This window comes from Onychomys torridus, chromosome 4 (genome assembly GCF_903995425.1).
Source record: "Onychomys torridus chromosome 4, mOncTor1.1, whole genome shotgun sequence".
Lineage (NCBI taxonomy): Eukaryota > Metazoa > Chordata > Mammalia > Rodentia > Cricetidae > Onychomys > Onychomys torridus.
The window spans coordinates 11794541-11806039 of NC_050446.1; the positions used below are offsets into that span (position 1 = coordinate 11794541).

General features: G+C 50.9%; 1 protein-coding gene across 2 annotated transcripts in view; it reads left to right on the top strand.

The window, feature by feature from the left end:
- The window catches only part of Sardh (sarcosine dehydrogenase), a 61924-nt gene extending 54179 nt beyond the window's left edge, over window positions 1-7745 (top strand). For both annotated transcript variants that reach the window (XM_036186330.1, XM_036186332.1), the window contains 2 exons: window positions 4180-4315; window positions 6411-7745. In XM_036186330.1, the coding sequence (XP_036042223.1) occupies window positions 4180-4315; window positions 6411-6536 (262 nt within the window). In that variant the 3' untranslated portion in view covers window positions 6537-7745. The remainder of the gene's footprint in view (window positions 1-4179; window positions 4316-6410) is intronic.
- The last annotated feature ends 3754 nt before the right edge of the window (window positions 7746-11499 follow it).

The following is an 11499-nucleotide window of genomic DNA, read 5'->3' on the forward strand; positions in this document are numbered from 1 at the left end:
CCTGGGACTGGCATGTCCCTCAGGTCAGCCTCCCGGTTACACTGGCCGTTTGCAGATGGAAAAAGTGAGGCCCAGGAGATCTAAATCTACAACACAAGATCTACATTGTGTGTTGGTAAAAGCAGAACTGGTATGCAAATTCAGACCCCCTCAAGGGCTGAGAGGACCAGAAGTGGGTCAGAGATGGGAGCATGGGCAGGGCCCCAGGAACATGGAGAAGGCTTAACCTTCTCTCATGAAGGTATTTAAAAGAGAAAGCTTCTGCAGCCAGGCTGGCTTCTCTGTGGTGAGTAGAGCCAGGCCTGGTGACTTGGGAGGGTGACTCCTACTTACAAGCCGGTGCCTTGTCCCTTTGCAACCACCTCCCATCCTGTTCCAATTAAATCCTGACTGGGCAGAACTGTCCTCCATTTATAAATGAGGGCCACAGAATGACAGAGACATGGACTCATACCCAGTCACACAGCAGAAATGAAAGGTGAGACATTTCCTGGGTACTCAACCCTCCACTAAGCTCACCAAGAAACAGCTTGGAACACATCACTGGGAGCCAGGCTCCAGTGCTCCAAGTCACCACGAGAATTTGGATCCTGGAGGCCTGGGTTCTATTGGGGCAGAGTCACACACTGGATAGTGTTGGTGGCCCATGGTGGCACCCATAGGAATTCTCATAGCAACTGTCTCCAGGAAGGGGAGATGATGTTGGGCATTGCTTTACAGCTGACAGCCAGCCACAAATGCTGCCACTTGGCTCAGAGTGTCAAGTGTGGGAAGAGGCAATGAGCAGCACCAGGGTTTGTCATATCGTGGCTTCTTCCTGAGATCTCACCTACTCCCCTGAGGGCTGCCCAGCTTGGGTGGCAGGGGCCTCTCAGGTGGGGCTGAACTGCCATATTCCCCCTGAGCCTCAGTAAAAGTTTCTGAGGCCCTTGTTTAGCTCCAGAGCAGAGGGTTGACACCTGTCTGGCTCAGGGGCTTCCTTCCTGTCCCTGTAGCTCTTGGCTGCAAGGCACTCGATGATGTGTACCTGCTGCTTTGAGGGGACTTCGGTGAATTGGGAACCTCCACAATGCCACTTTGTCCCGTGGAGAAATGACTGGAGAGGATGCTGGGGAGGAGGTATTCACCAAGGTGTGGCTCTGCATTGCAGACCCAAGAGGGCATCTGAACCTGCCCTGACCCTTGTCATTTTGAGAAGCCACCACTGTGGCTCTGAAGACAGCCCAGAGGATCAGTCTGCAAATGGCACCAAATGTTACCGTGATCTAGATGTTGACTTTTCTAGGTTTTAGTGGGTTTCTTTTTCTTTTTCCTCTTGTCTACTATTTTGAATTTTGAATAAAAAACTTTAGTATTAATATTGTACATTGATAAAGAAAAATCCTTTAGGTAAATGTACTATAAAAAGAAGTTGACCAGAACACTGTAAAAATAAGGCCACTTGGCTGTTAAATGAACTAGATTCAGCATAATCGCTACCAAAATTCTAGTGGAATTTGCCATTGAACTAGAAAAAATTCCTGAAATTTATATGGAAGCAGAGAACCCAGAATAGTCAAAGCAATCCTGAGCAAAAAAAGAGAAATGATGGAGGCACCATCATACCTGACCTCAAATTATATGGCAGAGCCATAGTGACAATACCAGCGTAATTCTGACACAAACATAGACACGTAGACCCAGGAAACAAATAGAGGACCCAGAAAGAAACCACACAACTCTCACAGTCACTTGATTCTCAACAAAGGTGCCTTCAAAATCACATTAGAGAAAAACAGCCTCTTTAATAATGGTGCTGGCAAAACTGGATGTCCACATGTAGAAGTAAGAAATAGACCCCGGCTTTTCATCCTACATGAAAATAATCCCAGAGTGGATGAGATCTAAATCTCTCGAAACTCTGAGACTTCTGGAGGAACATTGAGGGAAGACACCTCAAGATATAAATGTGTGTAGGGCCTTTCCGATTGGGAAGTCAGCACATGAACTGACGAATGGGATTGCCTGAAATAAAAGTGATTCCTTCACAGCAAAGGAAACAATAGTCAGAGTGAAGAAGCGTGCCTGCAGGATGGGGGACATCTGTCTGATGGGATAAATACTCAGAATATACAAACAACAATAACAACAACAACAACAACAACATTTAACAACAGCCCCACAGATAATCCAGAGAGTAAGCAGGCAAATGACCTGAACAGACAGAAGAGGAGAAATGGGAACGGAGGAAAAATTGCTCAGTGTCTTCAGCTATGAGGGAAATGGCAAACCAAGACTATGCTGAGATTCCATCCTGCCCCAGTCAGAAAGGCTGACACCAGGAAAAGGAAGGACAGCTGATGTGGATTCAGGGAAAGAAGAGCCTTTAACCACCACTGCTGGGAATGCAAGCCACTCTAGCCACTGTGGCAAAGGGACTTCCACGTGACTCAGCCACGCCCTCCTGGTGATACCAGAGGGCTCTGAGTCAGCATGCCACAGAAGTACTTGACAGTCATGTTTGCTGCTGCGGTGTTCATGATAACCAAGACACAGAACCAGCCTGGACACCCATCGATGGGTGATTTATTTCTAATTAATTAATTAATTATTAATTAATTAATTAATTAATTTTTAAGGCAGGGTTTCACTATGTAGACTTGGTTGGCCCAGAACTCACTATGTAGACCAGGTTAGCCTTGAACTCATCTCGTTCTGCCTGCCTCTGTCTCCTGAGTTCTGGAATTAAACAGCCCAGTGGATGAATTAGAATGAAAATGTGATGCATACAGAATGGTGTGTGATTTCCTCATTATTTACCCACAAATAAGAATAGAATTGTGGGGCTTTTTGGTTTTGTTTTTGTTTGTTTGTGTGTGTGTGTGTGTGTGTGTGTGTGTGTTTCATGTATTATTTTGTTATTTAAAAGACCTTTATTTGTGTGTTTGTGCAAATGTGTGTGTGTCTGTGTGTGTGTGTGTGTGTGTGTGACATGGAAGTAGAAGGGGAGGGACTGTGTGGTAGAGAGAAGGGACAAGAGAGGGTAGCTGGGTGAATGTGAGCAGAACGAGTGTGTATATATATAATATATATATACATATACATATATATATATGATTTCACAATGAAATAGAGTATTTTTCTTTTTAAAAGATTTTATTTTATTTATGTGTATATGTTTGTCCATGTGAGTGTATGCCATATGTGCATGGGTGCCCACAGAGGTCAGAAGAGGGCATAGGATCCTCTGGAGATTGTGACTACCTGGCATGGGTGGGAACCAAACTGTGGTCCTCTATAAGAGCAGCAAGTGCTCTTCACTGCTGAGCTCTCTCTCTCCAGCACCCCCCATTATTTTCTATAACTAATATAGACCTTTAAAGGCAGTTCAATGAAAAGGGGATGGAATGGGGCCTTGCGGGAGCCCCAGGGCTCTGCTCAACTTTAGATTTTCTTCCCTTGTTCACTCCCATCTGTTCCTGTCATCCTAGGTCAGGTGTTGGGCTATTGGGGGCTTGCAAGGTCCTTGTAGGGTAGCTCTACCCATGTGGGCCATATGCTCTTTTGGTATAGTCCAGCTGTGGTGGTATTGTGTTCCCCAATATATTGTGCACCCTAATAAATTTATCTGAGGTCAGAGAACAGACAGCCACTAGATACAGAGCCCAAAAGCGGTGGCTAGAAAATGGGTCAGAGCAAGCCATAGCAGAAGCCAGGCAGTGGTGGTGCATGTCTTTAATCCCAGCACTTGGGAGGCAGAGCTAGGCGGATCTCTGTGTGTTCAAGGATACAACTAGGCATGGTGGCACACGCTTTTAATCCCAGAAAGCGAGCCTTTAATCCCAGGGAGTGGGGGCAGAAAGAGAAAGATTATATAAGGCTTGAAGACCAGAAACTAGCAGTGTTTGACTGGTTAAGCATTCAGGCTTTGGAGCAGCACAGTTCAGCTGAGATTCATGTGGATGAGGACACAGAAGCTTCCAGTCTGAGGAAATAAGACCAGCTGAGGAACTGGCAAGGTGAGGTAGCTGTGGCTTGTTCTGCTTCTCTGATCTTCCAGCATTCACCCCAATAACTGGCCTCGGGTTTGATTTTATTAACAAGTACCTTTAAGATTCCTGCTACATCCAGCTACCTCACTTCCCTAGGCTGTGTTCCCACCACGGTCTGGGGTTGCAGCCATCTTCTTGCTTCTCGCAGGGAGGTGCCTATGTTTGGCCTGGAGGCCATCTGGAGAAACGGCCAAGTGGTGGGCCACGTCCGGAGGGCTGACTTTGGGTTCGCCGTGAACAAAACTATCGCCTATGGCTACATCCGAGACCCCAGTGGTGGACCGGTGAGCCCTGTTCCCTGTCCCTTTCGAGGCTCAACACCAGATCCTCAGGACCATACCTGTGCATGCTGGGAACACAGGAGAAGGAAGCCAGGAGGGGTGGAGGAGTGCCTAATCCTGGTCTCCAGCAGTGTCTTGCTGGTTTTCTATTTTATCTCAAAATGAAACTGACTGGGGCAGCCCCAGGACTTTCTTGATCAAAAAGAGTTGCAGGGCCTGGAACAACATTCTCAGGTCCCAGAGGCTAGCGGACCATCTCTGCCCTCTTCCTTATCCCAGAGACCTCAACCCCAGTGAGCCAAACCCAGGCTGCAGATGCTGGGGTAGCCTGGAGAGCCACAAGAGGGTGCCAGCTATGTCCCCAGGAGGAAAGGGGTGGCTTTACCTCTTGCTGTTTTCCAGCCATGGGTGTGGAGGTACAAAGAGTATTGCCATTTATTTTCACACTACCTTAGCATACCTTTGCCGAAGTCTCACTGAGATCTCCTATGCCCCAACTTCAGTCCCAGAGGTGCTGACCTGGGACCTGACACCAAGACAAATTGGACCATAGTGTCCAGCTGAATAGAGGGAGGGGCCACCAAGCTGGGGAAGAGGCAAGGACAAGTGGCTCCCATGGGACCTGGGGGGGGTAGCCTGACTTGTGGAGCCCAGCTTAGGATGGGGGTGGCTGAGCGGAGAGGAGCACTGTGCTAGAGCAGGAGGCTCAGGATACAGGCTTAAGTCCAGCCCATGGCTTTTTCTTGCTCCACAGACCAGGGGCTTCCCTAAGATCCTACACTCCCCTACCCTCCTCACAGGACTCCAGTATGGAGCACCACACTGAGTGGAACTTGACTAACAGTCATCACACATTGTAAACCAGCCCAGGACCTTTGGTGGTCACACAGGACTTTCTTAACACTGAGAGGCCACAACCTGGGTCCCAGCCAAGGCAAAATTAGAAGTGCATTTACTGGTGCCCAGGCCTGGTAGGCAGGGGAGAACCCACAGCCTTATCTTTCAAAGGTTAGTGCAACCCACCCTGCCCACCCTTTCATTGGGTTTCTGACAAACAGAGCCTGGGGGCCCAACATAAATCCCGCACAGACAAGGAGCCTGACCCTGAAGGTGACCGAAGGAGTGAGAGGCCCATGTCCCACCGCTGTGATCACGCATCTAGAATATTCATGCCATGAGAGTGGGCAGATGCTGCAAACCAACCCCCTCTCTCCCTATTTATCAGTGCTCTGGTGGGATAACCCACATTTCTAAGTAAGACTAAGGAGCTAGGGAGTATTCTGTGGCTCGTGGGTGTTTATCAGCTGAACTAGGCTAATCCCAGAACACCTGCCTTTACCCTGCTGAAATCCACCAGTCTCCCATCATGTAGGGAATTGCATGGCACAGAGGTCTCATCCGTGAACATCCTGTGGCTTAAAAAGGTGTGTTGCCTTTTCTCTTTTTCATCCAGTCCTGAGCCACCTGGAATGGGGGAGAACAAGCACCAGACCCCTCCAGCCTGGGCTTGGAATCCTCACTGTACACAAAGAAGCAACTCCTTGGGTGGCCTGGGAGTGTTCCTCCCTCTGCACAGTAGAGTGTCAGGCTACAGCACTCTCCCCTGTTGGAGGAGCACCTGCTCCCAGGGCTAACAGCTCCAGAGGGCTTGCTGAGAAGAGGGAGCCAGATATGGGTTGGATGGGGGAGGGTACAGGGTCCACGCTGTCCAGAAAGCTGTTCCATCCACTCTGTCCCTTAGGATAACATGTCTGGCCACTGGCCCTGGCCTTATAATAATGGTGTGTTTGTCTGGCTCTAAAATGCATCCAAGCTCCTGCCTGAGCCCCATCTTCCCAGGGAGCTTGAAGCGGGTCACAGGAACAAGTCATGCTGAGGGAGAGGTCTTGATGGCTACTGGGCCTAAGCTTTGAAGGGCTCAGATATCCCTGTCTGCCTCATGGGCACAGGGCACATGATCTGCTGTTCTTGGGAGCTCTATCTCAGAGAAGGAGCTTGGTACAGGAGTTGGCTTATTAGAGAGTTACGACAGAGAAACCCTAAACACCACCCCCCCTTCAGCAACAATTTAGTGACTCTGACTTCCCTCTGCTCTTAGGTCTCTCTGGACTTTGTGAAGAGTGGAGAATATGCCTTGGAGAGAATGGGGGTCACCTATCCTGCCCAGGTTCACCTGAAGTCTCCCTTTGACCCTGACAATAAGCGGGTGAAGGGCATCTATTGATGAGCTGTAGGGTGGAGGCTACGTTGCTCAGGCCACTGGAAACTGCCACACTTCCCACACTGCCTGCCAACTCCTGCACTGCACAAATGGCCCTGTGTCCCAAGACCTAGGACATAGGCAAAACAGAGCCTTCCCCACCCTTAGCCTCTATCTGGTCCTGCTAAGCACCCCAGCTCCTAACCAGGACTGGATGGACCACAATGTTCCTCCTGCTCATGGATCACACAGTGGTCTCCAATCTACCTTAGTCCTCCCAAAATGCACATTGAAGATGTCTTGGCTCAAGGTCCTTGTGAGTATCTCAGAAGGTGTATGGTTAAGCCAAGATAGGAGCCGGAAGGCAGGCAGGCAGGCAGGCTTCCCCTCTGTTCCTCACTCAGCTGACTGGTAATGTGTAGCTCAAGCACATGAAGAGTAGTGAATCAGAGGACAGCGGGCAGGGGTTGAAGAACAGTGTCCACCACAGGTATAGGATGGAGAGCATAGAGGGATGTGCTGTACTGGTGCAGTCCTTCCTCAGGATGGCTGCCTTCCAGACCAGAGAGGACAGAGAGAGAGTGCTTGCCTTAACCTTCCAGCTCTGCCAGGGAAAAAGCCTTCTGAGAGTCACCAGCCTGGGACACGGGTGGGGTGGGGGCACGTGTCATGGGGTTCAGACCAGGAACCCCCACTCCTTACACAGCAGTGCCGGCTTCTGTCTCCGTTTTCGCTGACGCCGTTGCTCATGGGTCCAGGGACGCCGAGCTTGCTGTTGTGCAGGCCCCTGCTGCAGTGTGCGTTTCTAAGGACCGTTGTCTCTACCCAGATGCATCCTGCTCACCCAACCTCTGGTGACCGGGCTGCTCTAGCTATGCTGGGTGAAACACAGTGGCCCTTTCTCTCACTTTGTGTAACCACCTACACCTGTCTCTCCTTCCTGGGGTGAATGTCTGCCACTTTTCTATAGATCTAGTCCTCATACCCTGACTTAGAAATTTAGGATGCTGTGACTGCCCAAACAAAGGTTACCATGCCATCTCACAGTCCATGCCCTGTCATGTAGGAGAGCAGGGGGCAGATGCTGCGTCAGTACGGAGCTGGGGGTCTCCTGAACCCAAAGAAGGCAGCAGAGGGGGGAGTTGGGCACAGTTGTCCTGGGGGGGGCTCTGAATCTTTACAGGCTCCCACACCACACACTGAGCTGGAAAAGGTCAAGCTAATAAAATTGAAACCATGGGAAGATGTGTGAGGTATAGTTGGCCTTTCAAATGCGGATCTGGTCCCCTGAGTCTGGGGAAGGGCTGGAGGCGGGAGGGTGTGGAGGAATCTCTGAATGGCTGAAGGAACACCTGTGGTCTCTCGGGAGCACAGTGCTGGCTCTTGGACGACATGAGTTTTGTGGAGCCAGAGGAGAGAGAAGGGAGGAGTGAGAAAAAGGGAGGGGGGAGAGGGAGGCTGGGAGGATGGGGAAGAAGTGTGTGTGTGTGTGGGGGGGGGGTAGAGTAGGGAGGGGAGGGGAGGGGAGGGAGGAGGAGAGGACAAAATGGAGGCAGCTGCCCAGATTGCCCAGCCATCCCTCCCCCAATTCTGTGGTCAGGCCGATGACCACGAGCTCACAACCTGTCCTTGGGGATAGCTCAGGACAAGGGAGGTCTGAGTGCTTTCCCAGCCGAACTCATTTCTCCCAGACTTCACATGCCTTTCCCATGCCTGCCAGCCTCCCCCATGCACAGTCCTTGGAAGGGTGTCGAGTCCCTGAGTGAGAGCAGCTGTCAAGAATCACCTCCCAAGTTCCTCTGGAAAGTCCCTGAAGCGCCTTTGACTGGGGCACCCCGTCCTGGATGGATCTCAGAGACCTCAGGCCCGGCTTCCCGCACTGCCAATCTGGAGGCACATTTCATAGCTATATTTCAATTTTTTTTCTGGAAAATCATGCCCCATGGCCCCCACTGTGGCTGAGCATTGCCTATCAGAAATCACTGGGAAACCAATGTGAAAATGCTCGAAGTGTGGAGATCAGAGTGAGGCAGGCAGGCAGGGGAGGGAGGGGATGGGGGTCTTGGTACCCTCAGGTGCCTCAGTGAGCCACAACAGTGTTGGGGTTCAGAGGTTTCTAGGTGGAGCTGTCACTGCAGAGGACAGCAGGACAGGCGCACACACAGGCTTGCTGCCCCTGTCCTGGTCACGTAGAAAAGGCTTGCATTAGCACAAAGCAGCATGCCACTCCACGTGCCTTCCGGTGGGAGACGGGGAGGAGCCCTGGCAGGGTGAGATGTCCATTTCCCTGGTAAGGACTGAGGGTTTGATAGCAAAATGTCCAGGTCACTTCTAGTTACTTCCCTCCCACACATCCCAGGGGCTTCCTATGCATGATGCTGGCACAGGACCACATCCCTTTAGTCTGTGTGGAAGACAGCAGAAACATTCAGCAAAGGAGAGGAGGGAGGTACAGACAGGTGGTACAGAGCAAGCTGCTCATGTGTCATGGTCCTGAGGTAGGCCTGACCAGCATGCTATGGCCCTGGTGGTATCTAAACCTCCCAGCCTGAAGAGGGGGACTGATAGATGGGGCTGTCTCACTCTGCCTCAGCTTAGGGACTTGGCCTGGAGGACAAACCATGCCCCCTGGACCTCCATCCAGTTTGGCTGAGCCTACACATTCATCTTACCTTTACCCCGTGGGGATTCGGAGGCCAGAGGGATTGTCAAGGACAGCCCAGTGACGTCCTGTCACTCTTGTGGGTAGGGGAGAGCAGGTAGACAAGTGGTCTGTGTCTCTAGGAAGAGAGCTGTAAAAAGCTCACAACAGAGCTGAGGCCTTTTGAGTCCCTCCAGGCCCAGCCTGTATGTGGGCAGAGGGGACCAGGCTGTTCTTGTGATGAGTGAGAGGCAGATAATGGTGGGCATCTGTGAAGGGCATCAGAGGATGGCTAGCTCAGGCTGTTAACACTCATTCATCAGGTGACCATCCCGTCAAGATGCAAAATGGCCAGTGTGCTCCCCGACTTCCCTCCTGGCCAGTTGTTGTGGATCCAGTCAGGTCAAATACCTGAAGACCCCAGCATGACCCCCCCCCACCTCCGGTCCCCTCCTACTTTCTTCCTTATTCTCCCCGAAGTCTTCAGGAAAGCGGCCCCCATGGAGACTTGCTGAACATCTAAACACCATGATGCTCCGGCACCAAGCCATCCGGCTTCTTCCAGCAAAGACCTGATGGTGCCATGACCCGTAAGCAGGCACTTTGCCTGGGTGCCCAGGTTCTTAGGTTCCCACTGCTAAGCAAGCTGCAGTGGCAGCCAACTCAGGGAGTTTTGGGCAGCTGGCGAGCCCAGGAACCTCATATGCAAGCTCATGGAAGCATCTTAGGAGGTCACTACAGCTAGTGGGGTGCCACTAGTTCTGCACTGGGTTCTCCACTTTCTGTCTAAGACAGGTCCTACCTCAAGGGGCCACAGGAAATCCCTACAGCTGTGTAGGTGGCTCTGTCTAGAGCCACTGATAATTGGCTTACTGAGGGGTACCTGGAGAAAGGCTTGGTGTTTTCAGCCCATGGCGGGCCTCTGGGGTTCATTTGGTGCCCAATCCCAAGCAGCTCCCCACAATGATAGCACCATCCAATGTGGCAGCCATGAGTCACATACTGTTGCTGAGCCCTGACATGAAAAAATGACACCAAAAGGGAACTCTAAATATTTCACCCGTGTGTGTGTGTGTGTGTGTGTGTGTGTGTGTGTGTGTGTGTGTGTGGTGTGTTTATGTACATGCATACATGTGCACACACACACACACACACAAGTATATAGAGGCCAAAGGTCAACCTTGGATTTTGTTCTTCAGTTGTCTACCTTGTTTTCTGAGACAAGGCCTCTCACTGAGACCCAAGGCTCACTGGGTTAGGCTAGGCTGCTGAGGTTCAAGCCTCAGGGATTCCCCTCCCCCTCCCCCAGTGCTAGCACTATAAACACATCCTTACATTAAGTTCTGGAGATTGGACTCAGGTCCTTTAGTTTGCATGACAAGTGTCTTACTGACCTAGCTGTGTTCCTTACTGACCTAGCCAAATTCTGTCTCAGTTTTGAGACAGAGTATCATGTAGACCCAGCTGGCCTTGAACTCAGTTGTGTAGCCAAGGATGACCTTGAATTTCTGATCCTCCTGCCTCCATTTCCCAGGTGCTAGGATGGTATGTGTACTCATGTAACTGTGCCCAGTTTAATGTGGTTCTGGGGGTAGAAACGAGGGCTTTGTGCATGTTAGGGTGAGTGTTCCACCAACTGAGCTACATCCCTAGCCATGGTGCTTGCCATTTTTCAATATAAATAAAAATGAAACAGCCACCTGAGAATGAGGGCTACCCAATAGTACTGCCCTGGAGCATTTCAGGACCAGCTCGTGAAAGACCTTTTCCCTGGTCTGGGGACACCATATTTGTACTCAAGACCCTCTTAACACTGTTAAAGAGTAGCACATGCCATCCTTTGGCACCACCTAAAAGCCCTGGCTTCTGAGAGGCGAGAGAGCCCTCCGTTCCATGGGATACCCAAACCCAGCAAGGGAAACAATACACCCAGTGAAATGGGAATAGCTGACACCCAGGCCTTTTCTACCACCCCACTCAGAAGAGGGTTAGTTCTGGAGACTCGCTTTGACTTAGAGCATATGGGAGGGATGTGGCCTTGGTCGCTTGTGTACGCTTATGTTCTACAGGGACCTTGTCAGCTAACCTCGGGTCTCTGAGTCTCTGTTTTCACATTTGTCTAGGAAAAACACCAAGCGAGTTCTTAAAGGCTTGGGTAGCTGGTGGAGACCTCATGTGCCCCAACTGGCAGTTGTAACAACACCCTGGTCACCCTGGTGAGGCCTGTTGTGACAGAAGCCAGGCAGGGTGCAGATGGCTTCCCTGGAGAAAGATCATGACTGCCTAGAGGGGAAGCAAGGGACTGTGGGTCTGGACAAGTCACATGGGCTGCGGGCAGATCCTCTT